This window comes from Neopelma chrysocephalum, unplaced genomic scaffold, assembly GCF_003984885.1.
Source record: "Neopelma chrysocephalum unplaced genomic scaffold, ASM398488v2 Primary Assembly neopelma1_188, whole genome shotgun sequence".
In the NCBI taxonomy this organism is placed as follows: Eukaryota; Metazoa; Chordata; class Aves; order Passeriformes; family Pipridae; genus Neopelma; species Neopelma chrysocephalum.
Genome location: NW_020897850.1, coordinates 1,865,943 through 1,882,646, shown reverse-complemented (window position 1 = coordinate 1,882,646; position 16,704 = coordinate 1,865,943). Strand labels below are relative to the sequence as shown.

Genomic DNA, 16,704 nt, shown 5'->3' with positions numbered 1-16,704 from the left:
CCAGAGGGGTGTGGATGTCCAATGCTGGCTCTCAGGTTCTGAAGGACACACCCAACAGTTAGATATTTCCATCCACAAATAGAGGACGTGCCTGCTTTCAGTGTCACTGTGTGACAGGCAGAATTGCAAAGGGAATTGTAATTCCAGTGACTTCCTAGTTGATTTTATCCTGAACTGAAATGAGAAGTTGAATCATCAGGCTTTTCACAAAACAAGAAAGTCAAACTAATCTTGGCTTGGAAGTGTTGAAACGTGTTCTCCTGACACTTCTTTGATTGAAACAGAATGTTTTGACCTGCTGCTGCTTAAACACCGTGTTTTAGTTTGACCTAAATCTACACATTTTATTTGGAGTGAGTATTGTAATTTCATCTTCCTGTGGTCTTTGTACACTCCATCAGAGTTGGACTGTGGGCTTTGCTTGCCTGGGTTTCCCAACAGTTTGGGTTTCCCAGTCAGATTGTCTCTCCTGTGGAATTGCACCTCACAAAAATGTCACTTGGGTGACGTGACCCCACGAGATTGTTCAGCACAGCAGAGAGAGGAAGAGACCCCCGAGGCCCCACGAGTACCACGGATGTGACTGGAAACCAAGGAGTTCAGTTCAGTTTGGCCTTGGAACAGCACAGCAGAATTTCAGTTGTCATCAGAAAGATGGAAATAAAAGCTCCAGCAAAACTTTTGCCGCGAGGAAAAATTTCCCAATGGAAAATCCCTGACAGAAAATTTAGAATCTGCTCTAGTGCTTGTCCTGTTACTGCATCAGCATGTTTTGAAGATTTTTTTTAGTATGAAGGTGTGTTTTGTGCATACATAGCTTACAAGAGTTGTAAGCAATATTTTAGATCAGGTTTCTCAAGCAAGATGAGTTCACCAGCATCAGTGGGAGATGTTTGTTCACTCCTCATTAGGGCAAAATATTGGATTAGTGTTCCTTTTCATAATTCATGCACGTGGTGTTCTTTTTGTAACTTGGGAAGAGAAATTTCTGATGTATTTTTATTTTGAGAGGAGGGGACTTTCAATATGCTTCAGATGTCTTGTTTAGTGTTGTAAATCTCAGTGGAAGTTTAATATACCTTCTTTGGCTTCATACAGCTTGCTCACATCCAATAAAAGCAGTGCCATGTCCAGATAGGAATAATAATGCACAGTGACCTCTCTGAAGAGTGGAGTGACAAACCAGCTGGCAATTGAATTGATTTGACTGACTGGATTTTGGTCCTGGGCTGTATAAAATCAGTAGTCACATAACAATGGCTTCAGAAATTCCTGAAGTTCATATAGTCCTACAAGTGGGATGTGACTCACCAGGCATATCTGAAGCAAATCTTCAATTAAAGTTCTTCATATTATTATGCAATCCACGAAGATACATTTCTAAAAGACTTTACTGGCTTTAGTCTGTCAAGGCCAGTTTTATTTATTTACTTACCGTGATCGTTGTAGTGGAAAATCTAACCCCTGTTTATTTTTTCCTCAGAAAATAGCCTTCATGGTAGCATTAGGACTGGTTACAACGGAACATTTGGAAGGTAAGATGGCACATCTTGTTTTACAGTTTGGTTTTTGAGTGAAATCTTTTCTCTTGGCTGCTCTGAATCTCACAGGATGGCTGAGGTTGGAAGGGAACACTGGAGTCCAACCTCCCTGCCCAAGCAGGGTCATCTGCTCTCTCCCATGTGAGATGGACTTTCAGGTTTTGAGTAGGTCTTGTCATCTTGAGAGTTCCACAGAGTAATGTGTAAAACACTGATGAAAATCCAGCATTGGTTTCATAAGAATTTAAGCAAATTAGAAAACTCCCTCTCACAGAGAATCTCTTCCCTCCATTCCCTCCCATTTAGCCAAAAACTTATGAAACTTTCAGTCTGATGCTGTGTTTGTGTGAGAGCTGCTCACACAACTTCTGAACATGAGTTCAAACAAACCCTGCACAGAAACTAAATGCAGCATCACAGAGCTTCCAGTTTGATTCTCCAACCTCCCAAAAACACCTTGCAAGGGTTTGCAGATTTGCACCTTTCTTCACCTCAGCCTCTGTCACTCTGAAATCACGGATGAGAGGGGGAAAAAATCACGGATAAGAGGGGAAAAATCATGGATGAGAGGGGGAAAAAAGAGTTTGTTCAGCAAATTTGCCAGTGGTGTGAGATGAATCAAGGGTTTCTTGGCAGAAAGGATTATTTCTTATAGAGAGAGATGGTGCAACTATTTTTAAGGAAAAGTCTACAGCCTGTTGTGTTTTAGTTCCATGCTTAGCTCAGCTAAGACAAGTTGCTGGGATTCCACCAGTATAAGGAGAGAAAGGTGGTGTCTGTGTCAGCTGACAGTGATTCTTGGTCACGAAAAATGTTAATGATAATTGATATAATGATAATTGATATATCCACCCATCCCATGGACCACAGTCAGCAAAATGCTTAGGAAGTTCCAGTGTGCTCAAAGTTTTATGGCTTTACTTTAGGCACCTGCTTAGGGACCTTGCTGATATCTCCCATTTTACACCTGGATTTCTTTGCACTAAGATTCCCTGTTCCTTGGTTTTAAGCCAGGCTGTGAATTAGGGAAAAAATAGCAGCTGAATTGTAAGGTCTCCTAATATATACAGCAGGCTTTCTGTGGGTCTTGTCGCCATTTTTCAATGCCTTTCCTCTTTAAATCTGCATTTGAGAAAATCATTTAATGTCCCAGTGACTGAGAATTCGAAAGCAGTTTAAAGAAACTTTAAGCCATCGGCATTTTTAATCCCTTAATGGTAATGGATTGAAATGGAAATCAAAAAGCTGCAGCAATTTTGGGAGAAGATTTATAATCCAAAAAGTGCAAATGATGACTGGCTCATGTTTCCTTTGTCTAAGGAAAATAGGACAACATTTGAAATTATGCTGAAGTGCAAATTATGCTTACAACAGAGAGGACTTAATTTTGAATAATTCTCTACCCTTTGATTTTATTGGAACTAATAAATTGTTTGTGTGAATTTAATGCTCATTTTCAAAATGCCAAGTGCTGCTCTGCTCTGTTTGTTCTACACTGAGTGTGGACATGCACATTTTGAACCAAACTGCTGCGACGCCGATCCCGCGGAATCAATTCTCGCAGACAAATTCACTTCTTATATTCCTACCAGCATTAAATAAATGGCTCCAACAAAGAGCTATTTGCTGTGGAAAGGGTATTTCTTCATGAGAATTGGTGATTATGACTGTCAGAGATGCCCTTATAGCTTTCACATGCTAAAGGTTATTATTTTAGTGCTGTGTCATGTTTACGGTTATCAGCCGTTGCTATTTATCAGGGGGAAGAGGTCATTACACAGTTCAGTTTATTTTAATACTCCTAATGCATTTCTCAATTTCACATTTTTGGAATTAAACTCCATCAAGATTGGGTCATTAAAAGCTTATTCACTCAGTATCATTAACTCACAGTGCTGCTGCTTTTCTTCCTCCTATTCATTAATGTCGTGGAGAAGGGCTGTGTATGGATTTCTCCATCTGCCCAACAGCCAGAGGAGCATTCCCTGGCTGGGGAAAGAGCTCTGTTCTGCAGAGCCTGAGTGTGAGGCATCTTTTGAGGCCTTTCCCAGTAAATGAACACAGCAGCTTCCACTGACTGACAGTCTGGAAGGTGCAGCTTTCCCTGAAGATAAATTGCCATCACAGGCCTCATGGAATGACCATGCAGAGTGTTTACTGATGAAGGCAGCAACCCATTGAAGTTTGGCCTCTAACATAAAGCTATCTGCAAATTTATTCATCTTTGTCAAATGTATTACAGTTTAATATTTTTTTCTGCTTGGGTTGTGTTTTTTAAATTAATAAACTAAAGAATGAGGTGGCTGAATTCTGTGGTGCAGTGTATGGTTGTAATATACTGAATCTCTTTCTCTAGGCTATTAGAACACCTTTTAGCATTACCATTGTGTTAAAAAGTAAAAGGTAGAAAGGAAAACCTTAGAAGAAAGACCTTTAGTTCAGGTTGTTCTAAAAATGCACATCTTGGTTTACCATAGCAAAATAAAAAACCTGAAATACTTCCATCTAGGTTACTGGAATGTTTATGATTTAATCAGATAAAACAAATTTAATTTAACTTTCTTGCATCCTATTTGAAAGGTACTCAACAGTTTTTAGCAGAAGTGGCAAGTAACAAAAGACACCACACTGCTGTATGCTTTTGTTCTGTCTAGGTGTGCTTGTTGACAGACCCACTCTTAGATGTACATAAATACATGGATATTTTTGTTCAGTTTCCATAAATAAAGTGCTGACACCGTGCTCTCCCTCTCTGATGGCTGCACAGGGTGATACACCTTGAGCTGTCTCAGTTCATTCCTCCCTCTCTTTCTCTCTCATCCCATCTATTCCCGCTGCTGTTCCTTTGCCCCCAGCCAGCTTTTCTCTCTCTGCCATGGCAGTGCCTCTCCCAAAGCTGCATTCCAGGTCTCTGCCATCTGTGTGATTCCAGCAGGTATTTCTGTTGCCTTGGGGAGAGCCTGTGCCAAAGAGACTCTCTTTGACTCGGGGCTGAGAAGGGCAGAGAGCTACAAACCCCTCCCAATCCTTTTGGGGGGCTCTTGGCCCAGCTGTGTGCCCAGAGAGCTGGCTCCAATCCTTTGTTTCTTTTTCTGGGCCAGTGAAAAGTCACAGTGCTGCATCCCTGTGACCATTTCTGGAAGACAAAGCCTGGGCTGCCCCATCTCCAGGTGTTTCCCTGCACTGCCATGGGGGTGCTGAGATGCTGCAAGCCCTGGGTTCACTCAGTGTGTACCTGGGGCTGCTGAGCTGCAGGAACCACAGCTCCAGCTCAGACCAAAGAGTCAGCAGAGGGCCACTCCCTCTGCTTTTACCAGCACCAAGGCACGTGGTTCCTCTGCTGTGACCTCTCTGTTACCTTTGGACCTCGAGAGCATTTCCCTTACAAGAACACTGGCATCAAGAGCAACCATCTCTTTTCTGGTGGCTCTGACGGGCTGCTGGATCTGTGTCTGACACTCACCCTGCTGCCACTGAGGCCTGATTCCCTTCAGAGGCTGTCAGAGAGTCTGGAAGCTTCAGGATGGAGATTTCAGCACAGACAGATGAGACTTTTGCAGAGGGACAGAACTGTTATCCAGACAAGATCCTCACACCGTGACCGAGTGTCCAAGACATGAGTGACAACACTGACACCCTTCACTGTAGCAATGCTGAAAAGTGATACATGGGAATGATCAGCATTTGGAAAGGGTGCCTGGAAACCAGAACCAGGTGTTGGGAATCCAATCCCCATGGATCATAACCGCCCTGAAAGCTGGACTGTGCCTTGCTGTTGGATTACAGATCGTGCTCCGTATCCCAAAGGCCATTTTCCGGTGCTGAGGATGTTCTGAGATGGACCCATTTAGCTCAGGCACTGAGCAAAGATGCCAGACCTTCTGCATAACCAGATGGTGTCCTGAGTTTCTGTTGGGCCTGTTCCTGGGCCTCTGGGCTGAATTTCCTTCTGAGATTTACTTAGTGCAAGACAGAACAGAGGTATCACCATTGTGGGGGCGTTTAGACCAACAAGATCCCTCTGGCACCTCAACACGGAGTCTAAACATACAATATTCACACAGGAAACGTTTTGGAATAGAGCACACACTTCAAGTCTTGGGATGGATGCTGGGGGGGCTCTCCTTGCTAAAGTATGTCTGCTCCTCATTGTCAAAATAACAGGCTCTAAAAGACGTGCTTGTAATAAACCTCACCGGTCTGAACTGACGTCAGGAGCTGAAGAAAGAAATTCCACGTGATGTAAATGGAATCCCAGCTCAGATAAAAATAGCACTAGACCTGCAGGTTTCTGTGGTTGAGTAATCTGCTCCCTTCTTTCTGTGTGTGTTTACAGAGGAATGCACATGGCTGATGGTTGCTAAACGCTGTCCTCAGCATGTGCTGCCCTGAATAGGTGTTACCATTTCCTAGAAGGGAGTTCCCCTGTGTCTTACCCTTCTCTGACCAGAGCTGCAGTCCAAAGAGCCCATCGTTGTGCTGCTGTTTGCAGTGGCACAGACACATGCATGGCCCATGACAATTTGCATGCTCAGGATCATAAAGTTGTATGTTTTTGGGTGGACAGATCATCACACTCTAGTTAGAACTGAATCTAACCATGCCATGCTTCCTCCAACCTCCACAGAGGAAAAAGCAATGTAAATTGAATTAAAAAAGGATCTCTCTGCTTTCATATGATGGGAATTACAAGGCTTAATTGCTTTAAATGGTTCCTTTTTGTTGATAGCAGACTCCAGAGTACTTTGACAGCTCTCTGGTGATGCTTGCTGAATATGTGTCTGAAGGGATCATAATAAAAATCTTGTAGGGCAGCAGAAGTCCACCTTGAAGGAAGGAAAAAATAAAAAAAGCCTGTGCTCTGAATCTCACAAGGAAAACCTTATTAATGTCAAACCTTGAACTGCAGCAAATATCAATGCTGATGCAACCCAATTATGCTTTAGAAACCGAAAGTGAACACAAAGCCCAGGGGGTTGAGGGTGAGAGCATCTTGCTTAACAAGTTACATCTACATTTTCCCCTGATGAATGAGAAATCCACAATTCTTGTTTCTTTCCATGGTTACAGAAATCCAGAGCAAGCGTCAGGAAAGGAAGAGAAGAAGCACAGCCAATCCAGCCTACAGTGGACTCTTGGAAACAGAGGTACTTTGTCATTCACTTTTTTTGCCACAGTTCTGTTTCGTGTCAGTAAAAGGTCTAAGTGCTTCTTATTACAAAAATATATATGAATGCAGAACCACACAGTCACTTGCAAAGAGATATTGATGTGGAAAAGAAAGAAAAGATCTCATCTCAGTAGCTAAGCAACAGGTTTTCGCCCCAACAACATCACTTGCTTCAAACTAGAATTCATCTTAGTTTTAATAAAGGCCAAAAGGACTAAATTAATGTGGGACCTAATTACTCTCTCACCCACGCAGGCAGTCCCTCTAGGTCAGAACTGAAGAACAGAAGTGCTGCATTATGTTCAAACTTGCATTGCTATTTCTCCTTTCCTATGTGCCAAATAATAAATGGAGAACTTCACTTTTTTTATTAGTGGCATTCATAAAAGGGATGTGTTGGTTTAAGAACCAGTGTGCTCTGCAGGGGGTACAGAAGCCTGCATAATAAATATAATAATGCATAATTAAAAATAAAAATGCTCTGGATAATATCTGTTGTCTGTTACACTTACGCTGTTACATTTATAGTAGCATCAGAATTTGGTCCTGCATAATATTGGATTGCAAACCTGGTGTAAAAGCAGCATACAAATAGGCTTAACTTTTTCTGAAATTTTTCTTTGTTTCTGAACTGACTTATGTACATTTATTCAGCTAATTAAAATTTCACCCTTAAAATTTCAGCACAATTTGGGATTGCTGTTTGAACTTCCTACTGAAATGAAACTCAGTTGCAGCCAGCTCTCCTTTTAAGCAGGATTTCTCTGTGTTCTGAGTTCTTAAAGCCTAAAGAAAGTGATTTTTCTTTGTTTAGGTACAAGCCATGCAGTGTTTTTGGTTTGCCAACAGTTCAGATTTCTGCCTTTGCTGGCAGACAGCAGACAGATGAGGCCAAGTAAAAACCCACCTCTGTAGTCAAACTTTCTTGAAAGGATTGGAGATTTTTATACTCCAGAGCAGCCCTTGAATTCTTCAGAACTCAGCTCTTCTCTTCAGTGATGTCCATGCACCCACTTTTTAACACAGTAGGAACTCAGCCTTGCTGGCATTAAATTTGAAGTGCCTTAGACCTTTTTGTCCTGATAAAATTTTGAAAACACTTGCAGCAGAATTTCGTGGCTGCAAATGGGTGTTTGTGGGAAACTCAGTTCTCTTGGGGCAGAGGTGAAAAAGAAGATGGAGCAGCTCTGCTGCACCCCTGGTTCATACTTCTCGTGGTATCTGGTCCCAAAAGCTTGTCCTGAAGGGAAGGATGGTGTGGAGGAAGGAATGTCTGTGGAGGAGTCCCGTGGCTGATCAGCTGTGTCCTCATTAGGAGCTGTCATTAAGGGCTGACCATGGGGAATGCCATCCCAGCACAATGGAGGCAGATGGTTTTTCTCTGATCAATTAGCTGCTCAGATTGATTTGCTAATCAGTGAGTTGAGGTATTTGTGGCATTCCAGGCATTTTTGGCGCAGTTTAATTTAGTCTTCTGAATGATCTTTAATTCATGATTGTTTAAATTGGAATTGCATACAAATTAGACTTTTTATTTGCCAACGCCCCTCGGAACGGCAGGAGCTCAGCATCTGCAGTGGTGCTGACTTCCTTGATTGCAAAAAATGGGATCGTGGTCTTATGTCTTCACTTGAATGTTGTGTGTTTCTTCTTTTCAAAGCTTTATTCCTAAAAAAAAAAATTAGATACCATTCTATTTCCCTACCCTCAGTAGCCTTTTTTTATTTTTCCATAGGAAAGGGTAAAGTTTCAGGCTTGTTAATTTTTTTTGAGAAAGAAACATCTATTTAAAATTCATTTAACAGACTGGCAGGCACCCGTGTAGAAGAGAACCGTTCACTCGCTTCAGAATAAATCATTTATTAGCAAAACCCCTCTAATTTTCCTCCAAGCAGAATCTAACAACATCTAATGGAGGGAAGTGGGGCTGTTCCCAGTCCTGCTGTACAAGTGTTGGATGGCTCAGAGAGACAATCAGGGGTTGTACAGGCTGTTGATGAAGCCTGGTTTGCTCTAGAGCAGCAGCTCGTGCCATCTGATGGGTTAAACACCTCAGCCAGGTTTGCAGTGTGGCCTGTGTTTGTAACTGTGGTGACCTCAGCAGGTTGAAATCACTGTCAGCTCCTCCAGGTCGTGCACATTCACTTCTGAAAGGGAAATGTTTTGCTTACAAACGTTGCTTGCAAACTCAGTCTCTGTTCCTCTGAACTGCAGGCAGGTGTCACGAAGGTAAAGGCAATTTTCCTGCAGGTGGGAAGTCCATCACCATTTCTATGTGTTCAAATAAAGATGTCATGTCACAGCAACAATTTATTACACTGTTTTCCCCCTTATGGACATCTTGAAACCCCATCAATGACATTTGCAATTCGTATTTCTCATTTAATGCCCTGTGAAGAACTTGCTGGGAAGGTGAATCGTGCAGCTGTTTGTTTGGCTGTCTCCTTGGCCAACCCAAGTAGCTTTTGGAGAGCTGGTTGGGTGTGAGGGAAGCCCGTGGGGATGGTTAATGTGAGATGTGAGGGACAAGGAGAGCCCTTTGCAGTGACACTGTGGTTGGTTTCTCTCCCCCTTGCAGCGGAAACGCCTCGCCTCGAATTATCTGAACAACCCCTTGTTCCTCTCAACGAGAGGTAAGCACATTTTAAATGGATATACTGCTATTCTAATGACATGTTAAATATTTATTAGTAGGATTTCATCTGAGTTACTGCCAGGATACCAGAGGGCATTACTTTGTGTAAGGTCCCTGCACTTTTTAGTGTGGACGGAAAATAGATGGTTTTCCTGGAAAAAACAATTGAAGGATAAAGCTAAAGGTCACAGTTGTGTAGAAATGGATCCAAAGTCTCTGCAGCCAGAGGAAAATCTGATCTCTGGTGTTGTAAACACCACATAGTGAGAGAACTGATTGAAGAAGGCAGTGTTGCCAACCCCAAGTCCTTAAAAATATATCTTGAAAAACTGGGATGTAAAAAATAATTATTGTTTTGGGCTTTTCATTTGCCTCTTTTCACCAACTTTAAGGAACTGCTGTCCACCCTCAAGGGCCAGAAATTCCTCATATCTTTTGCTTTAAAAACAGGGACAGAAAACCCCATGGTTTTTCTGATTCCAAGAGCTGGAGCTGGTAAATCTAGATTTGATCACCTTGAAGATTCCTTCCAATCTTGCATTTATGAGAACTTCAGATTCTGAAAATTTCACTGTGGAAGCCTCGAGAACTAACAACTCAGGGGAGCCATTTGGGGGATGCTGCTGATGAGCTGGTGGGAAGAAGCCCATCCCAGGAAAAACGTGCAGCACAGAGAAGGCAAAGAACTGGGAGATGAAACACAGAGAACCTTGGGTACAGTTTAACTCTTCAGGCAAGGCCATGGAGTATTTTAAGGAAGAAAAAAGAAACTTCAGTTGCATTTCAGTAGAGGAGAGGAAGCCAGTAAAGAAATGTGATTCTGCCCTTGCCCTTGTTTTGCCTTTATAACTCACTCTACTGTGGTGCACTGGAGGGAAGGGAAGGCAGATGTTCTTCTAAGTGAAATATTATTTCAGCATTAGGAGCATTTACAGGGGTAATTACAATTAAGACGTGAAGTTTTGGCAGTTTTTCGGTGTTTTGCTTGACATCCCTGTCAGGTGTCACGTTCAGTGCTGGAGGTTCACCTCTGTGGCCCTGCATGGAATTCCTGCACCACAGGAGCCCTGGCTGAAATGCAGCAGAGCTTCTCCCTCCCTTCAAAAACTTCCCGTGCCAGATGCAGGCACTTGCCCTACTTACCATATGCCTCTAATGTGTGGGGTCTCAGAGGACAGGAGAGGTTATTGCACAGTAAACAGCTCTGATGACATCCCTCTTAGCAGGAGCCCGGGCTCATGTGAGCCCCACTGGAAAGAACATTGTTCCTGGCTTAGTTTTATCTTCAAAATTAAAATTGTAATTTATTATTTGTCTTATCATAGCACTTGTTTTACCCGTGTAAACACACGTGAAAAGCCAGGAGAGGATGGTAATGTTCTGGAAGCCCCTGGGTGGGTTTTATTTAAGTTGGGGTTTGAAATCTCTGACCTTCTTTCCACCACGTGATGCCCATTTTATCTGCGAGGAAGTAGACAAGTGTCAGAGCTCCAGTGATGCAGCTGTCTCAGAGCTGCCTGGAAATCAGCACTCTCTCTCCTTAATTGTTAATTCCTCTTTGTAGCCCTGTATCTTTGGTTTTTTCCAGGATGCAGAATCTCTGCTGGGATTCTGCATATTCTGAGAGTTTTTAAGCTGCACTTCTTTAGAGCAGAATTCCCCATGTCTGCAGGGTGTTTTTAGCCATATGCACCACGCTGGATGCTGTGCAAGCTCTGAACTGCAGACAGATGCTGTCCCAGACAGTTCTCCACCTTCAGTGCAGAGATGGCTGCCCCTTCTCTTATAAACTGCTTCTTCTTTAAAAATATTGCCTTCTGTTTAATTTTTCATCAACTCGAAGGCAGAAGTGGATGTAGTTTAAAAAGTTTAAAACTTTGTAGCAAAAGTGAGCTGGAAAGACAAATAAACAAACTAGGAGAAACTCCTCATGACGTCCAGGAAACAACTGTCATTGCTGGAAATGCAGAAGAAGGAACAATTCTTGTAAATTTTGATCAAAATGTCAATTAATCAGGATTCATTTGTCTGAAAACATCTTACCTGAAATGAGGTCGTGTCCCCTGACATGTATCATTTGTAGAAAAGACTCTTCAATTATCCAGCCCCTGTTTATCTGAATAACATTTATATCCCCCGAGTATTCGTGGTGTCATATCGTGGTGGCCCTCTCTCTGTGTGTATTTGTGGATATGAAGTGACATCCACAGATTTTATTGCTCTCTGATTGTTTATGGAACTCTTTGCCAAAGTATTCTACAATTCTGGGGGAAAGCAGAGAAATTTATGGAAGGGAAAAAAAAAATCTATCAAAGGCACTTAAACATAAACATGGAGATGACTCCCAGGTATGAGGGATCACACTGGGGCAGCCGTATTCCCACTGGGATCGGAGAGGGAGCTGAAGAAGGACAGAAGGAGGGAAATATCAGTTTGGTTTCTTCATTTTAGTCCAAAGAAAGGCCTCTCCATCAGGTGTTTGTCACTGGCACAGTGTGCACCAGCCTGGAGCTGTGTCAGGGCAGGGTCAGGTTGGATCTCAGGGAAAGGTTCTCCCCCCAGAGGCTGGTTGGGCACTGCCCAGGCTCCCCAGGGCAGTGGGCACAGCCCCAAGGCTGCCAGAGCTCCAGGAGGGTTTGGACAACACTCCCAGGGACAGGGTGGGATGGTTGGGGTGTCCTGGGCAGGGTCAGGAGTTGAACTGAATGATCCTTCCAGCTCAGGATATTCTATGAATCCATGATTCTGTGAAATTAGCGGCAAAAATCTCAACCCACTGAGTGGTTTCCACAAAGCTGTTCACACGTTCCAGCTTTTTTTATTTTTGGACTGAAGCGTGATTAATCCCACCAATATTTTTTTTTTATGAAAGGCTTGGCCTGGTTTTAGTGGGCTCTGATGGTTGTTGCTCCTATCAGGCTGTGAATGCAACCACTACAGACTCAGTTCATCAAAAGGTCACTGGCCTTTTGTGGGGGAGTGGTTTGATGAGGTAGAGCTGATGATACCATCAGGCTCACCCCACCCTTTTTGGACCATTTTGGCCGTGAATCAGCTGAACATGTAAACATGTGTTTAATGGTAAGTGAGAGGCACCCATTTCATACTCAGGTTAAGTGCCTTGCTGGTTCAGGGCCACACTGCTCATCCCCCAGCAGGCTCAGGTCCCTAAGGAACACTTTTTGACTGCTGTGGAGAAGAGCTCTGGGTGAAAACGTCTGAAAATTTGAAATAGAATGATGTGCTCGTCAGACTGTGACCCTTTAGCACCAGGACCTCTGGACATGGGACTCCTGCAATGCACAGTTTTAAATCTCAAATGCTAATTCCACTGCTTGCTGTTGCATTCTTTCCTGCCCCTGTTAACTTTGGCAATGTCCTGGTCTCCTGTGTCACAGCCTGACTAAAATTGCTCCCCCAGCTGAGAACCAGCAGTCACTCCAGCAATGTATTTGCCACTAATCTGTTCTCTGCCCTTCTTTTATATGCTAGCAAATGAGGATCCATTCTGGAAGGTATGTGCAGTAAAGTCTGTGTAATAGCAGTGTCTTTCTCATCACTGTGTAATTCAGTGTTTGCTTCTGGTTATTGTAGGTGCTACCAAGGTACCAAATTTCGGTATTCTCATGTCCCACTTAACTTAATCCTTGATCCCCTAAGCTAGAATTTCAGAGGTGAACACTTTCATATGCAAGGTTTGAGTTTAATTCTTTTGTAGAAGCCACTGATTGAGAAATTGCTAGCCCAGATTTGTGGGTTTAATCAAAATTTTAAGAAAAATGAGTAACCGTTCTAGTTTCTAGAGATTAAATCTCTTTACCTGGAGGTTGAAATCAAAATTTTTGGAGTTTTTAAAGAGTAGTATTTTGGAGAGTGATTTTTTTTTTTTTTTGACAGGACTGAGTCAGAATTTAAGATATAAGGCTGGCTAAACCCATCATGAAACATAATTAATATTCCTAAAAATGAAAATATGCTTTTGGAATTACCAAGCATATAAAATTATTTATTCTCCTTCCTGGCAAAGCAGTAGGAAATTTAGGTTTTTTTTATAATGCCTGAAAAGACATGAGAGTTTCAAAATCAGTATCTCCTTTATTAAAATGCACTTAATTATACAAAGAGTAATTAACATTGCCACCAGATTAGCATAGCAATTTACTACATGACACTGTAACTTTGTTGATGAGCCTTAGTTCATTTTATGTGTTGCTTCAGACAAAGCACTAATCAGTCTTGTTGGAGAAAGGTTGTCAGAGCAAGTCTGAGCAGAGAACAATGAGTGCCAGGGAGAAGAGAGGAGGCCTCCAGAGGAGTTCACGAGGAGGGTACAGAGCCCAAGGCTGTGCTTTCCCCAGCTGCTCTTGGAGGCAATGGGCATGACACGTGGAACTGTGCCTTTTCCCCAAGAAAAGAACCCTTTTCTTGCTTGTTCCCTCCTGCTTTGGAGTCGAGAGATCCCCATGATAACTTTGTCCCGTGCTTCAGAAGAGAGATACAGAGACACACGTGTTGGAGTCACACACTGGCAAAAAAAGAAGTGCAATAATTCCCGTGTCACAAGCTGGCTACATTAGTCAGCTCCCCCCCCCGTGTTTGATTAGTTGGGTTTTATGTTTCTCTTTCAATTTATGGAACTTGTTTCTGGCTCTTTGGTTTGTTTGTTTGTGTTTGTTGCTATCACACGTTATTTCTCTCTCCTGCAGAGGTCGGGGTCCCTTTGACAATTAGATTCTGTGTTTGAAGGGGCCTGTCTGCTGCAGTAGAGGCTTGGGGGAGAGAAATTCTCAAGGACTGAGCTTACCCAAGCCACCCTTCTTCTCTTGCAGAGTGAGATCCACCACGATGAGCACTGCACTGCTTGCAAGCGTGGAGTTAACCTGCAGCCCTGTGGCACATGTCCCAGAGCATATCACCTCAACTGCTTGGACCCACCCCTCAAAACTGCCCCCAAGGGGGTCTGGGTCTGCCCAAAGTGCCAACAGAAGGTGAGATACGTGGAGCATGGCATGCCAAGGAGGGAAAATGGGAGAAACCTCCAATTTGTGAACCACTAAACTGATCTAACCCATGGTCCCAGCTTAGGGGACTGCATTAGCTGCAGAAGTACTGAGAGGCTTTTAGTACAGCTTGAAGTATTTATTTTTGGTATTTTCATCGTCCTAAACTTAGTTTGCCTGTAATCACATCTGCTAAGAATTGTCCTTTTAAAATATCCCTTCAATTCCTTTGGCTTTACAGTTTTTCGTTTGCAATAACACCACCAGCGTTGCCTGACAAGGACTGTAAACCTTAGAGAGGAGGGAGGCAGTGTCAGGAGCTCGCCAGTGGGTCTGAAAGCTGGGAGAAGAACACTTCCTTTCCTTTAAATCATGTTACTTACGCACAACAGTCGATCACAGTCATGGCAGAAGTACTGGCCTGTCCAGTTGCTGTGAATAATGCTGATTGCACGAGCAAGAAGACAATTACTAAAACACTAAAGTGTCACTAAAAGTGTAGATTCTGTGCCTCGGAGTTCTTTATGTTCAGCTTTGAGATCACTGTTACGTTCTGAGACAAGGACCCAAGATCTGGTCCTGCAGAGCTGCAAGGCTGGAGGAAGAAAAATGTTAACGTGTGTCTTTGTGGAGTCCTAAATTTTTGCTGTTTCCTGGGCTTATAGGTGTTAAAGAAAGATGACAACGTGCCATGGACTGGAACTCTGGCTATTGTTCACTCCTATGTTACTCATAAAACAGGTAGGGATTAATGCAGGTGCTGACAAGGGATCCCCTGCCATTTGAGTCCCTCTCAGCACTAATATTACAGTAGTGCTGCAACACTGCCTGGTCTGATGGTGGCAGCAAGCAAAGGGCCATAAGGGGCTGGGAACAGAAAGCCACTTTCTCTCCCCTTTCCCTTGATCTGCTCCTTGCCATCTTCCCTCTGAAAGGAAGCTGAGATGGAACTGTCAGGATCTTCACTCTCTGGGGGGGGACTGTCATCGAAGTGGTGCCTTCCTGAGAACAGGGCTGAAAATGGGATTTTGAGGCAGAATCATAGTGTAGGAGGCAGAGAGGCACAGTCAGGCTAAGCAGAGCCATGTTATTGGGTGTGTAGCACAATGTCTCAGGCACTACAGCAACACCAGCTTCCAATTGTTTCAGTACTGTTGGGTATGGCAGTCATTAGTCTCATGTGCTGTGTGACACCTGTGCATCGATCATCACTCTTTTAGTTCCCTGTTGCACTCTTACAATGGGCTGTTTGGGGCATTACATCATGTCCTAAGGAGCTTTGTGGAGGTTTGGCACTGTTTTAATTGTGCTTTTCAGCGGGGTCACAAACCATTGCCATTACAGGTGGCTGACCTGCTCTTGAATACCATCCACCTCTTTCTGGGAGACATGTGGTCTAAGGATGAATTTTAATTAATCTCAAAGATGGACTGTGGCTTTTGGGTTGTCCTGTCCACAGCTGCACAGCCCTGCTGTCTGTCCTTTCCTTACCCTCTGCATCCTTAATCTCATTGTTCCGCAGTCAAAGAAGAAGAGAAGCGAAAGTTATTAAAGAGAAGCAGCGAGCTGAAGAGTGAGCACAGGCAGTTAGAAGAAAAAGATCGACTTCTCAACAATGCAGTGAAGGTAGGACACCTGGCTGGGGACACAGAGCCTCCTGCTGAGATGTTTATAAAGCATTTATGCCTGAAAAGCTGGTGGTTTGTGGCTAGAAAATGATTTTTGCTCCCAAGCTGCAGAGTTTCAAGTGTGAATGTGTTTCTCTCAGAGGAAACACGTGTGGATTTCCTTTGTGCACAAAACCCAACTGCTCTGGCAGGCTGAGGAGGAGAAATCACTTGAATTCCTGTGGCAAATACACACTTAAAAACCCCCCCTAAATAGCAGTGGCTGCCTTCCTTGTAATGCCATAGACAGCTCTTTGACTTCTAGGCACTTCCATTCTCCAGGGGAAAAGTTTAGCCACAAGCCTCCTCCAGGGGTAGCTGCTTGTCCATTAGCTCAAAACTCTTGAGGTGAAGCAGAAATAACCATCTTTATTTGTCTCAGGAGCTGAATGTTGTAACACCTCTCCATGACTGGAAATGGGTTCAATAATTTTCATCACTCAAACTAATTTCAAAGCTAAATGTTGGTTTGAACTGTCTCCCACATATACTGTGCTATGAGGACCAGTCTCTAGCTAAAAGGGCTGAATTCAAAGCCATAATTCCTATCCTTCATGGCTGAGGGAACTGATTTGGGGCTACCTCACTCTTAGTTTGCACGGCAGTCTCAATAAATATTTGACACTTCCTTACCCTGGAAAAATCAAAGTGGCAGCTGCAGGAGTAACTGGTCACTGCTTGTTTTACCAGT

General features: G+C 43.3%; 1 protein-coding gene across 2 annotated transcripts in view; it reads left to right on the top strand.

Moving 5' to 3' along the window:
* PHF21B (PHD finger protein 21B) overlaps positions 1 to 16,704 on the top strand; it is a 140,031-nt gene that overhangs the window by 121,510 nt on the left and 1,817 nt on the right. For both annotated transcript variants that reach the window (XM_027702536.1, XM_027702535.1), the window contains 7 exons: positions 1,484 to 1,535; positions 6,612 to 6,688; positions 9,290 to 9,344; positions 12,839 to 12,861; positions 14,176 to 14,334; positions 15,012 to 15,087; positions 15,869 to 15,972. In XM_027702536.1, coding sequence (XP_027558337.1) covers positions 1,484 to 1,535; positions 6,612 to 6,688; positions 9,290 to 9,344; positions 12,839 to 12,861; positions 14,176 to 14,334; positions 15,012 to 15,087; positions 15,869 to 15,972 — 546 coding nt within the window. The remainder of the gene's footprint in view (positions 1 to 1,483; positions 1,536 to 6,611; positions 6,689 to 9,289; positions 9,345 to 12,838; positions 12,862 to 14,175; positions 14,335 to 15,011; positions 15,088 to 15,868; positions 15,973 to 16,704) is intronic.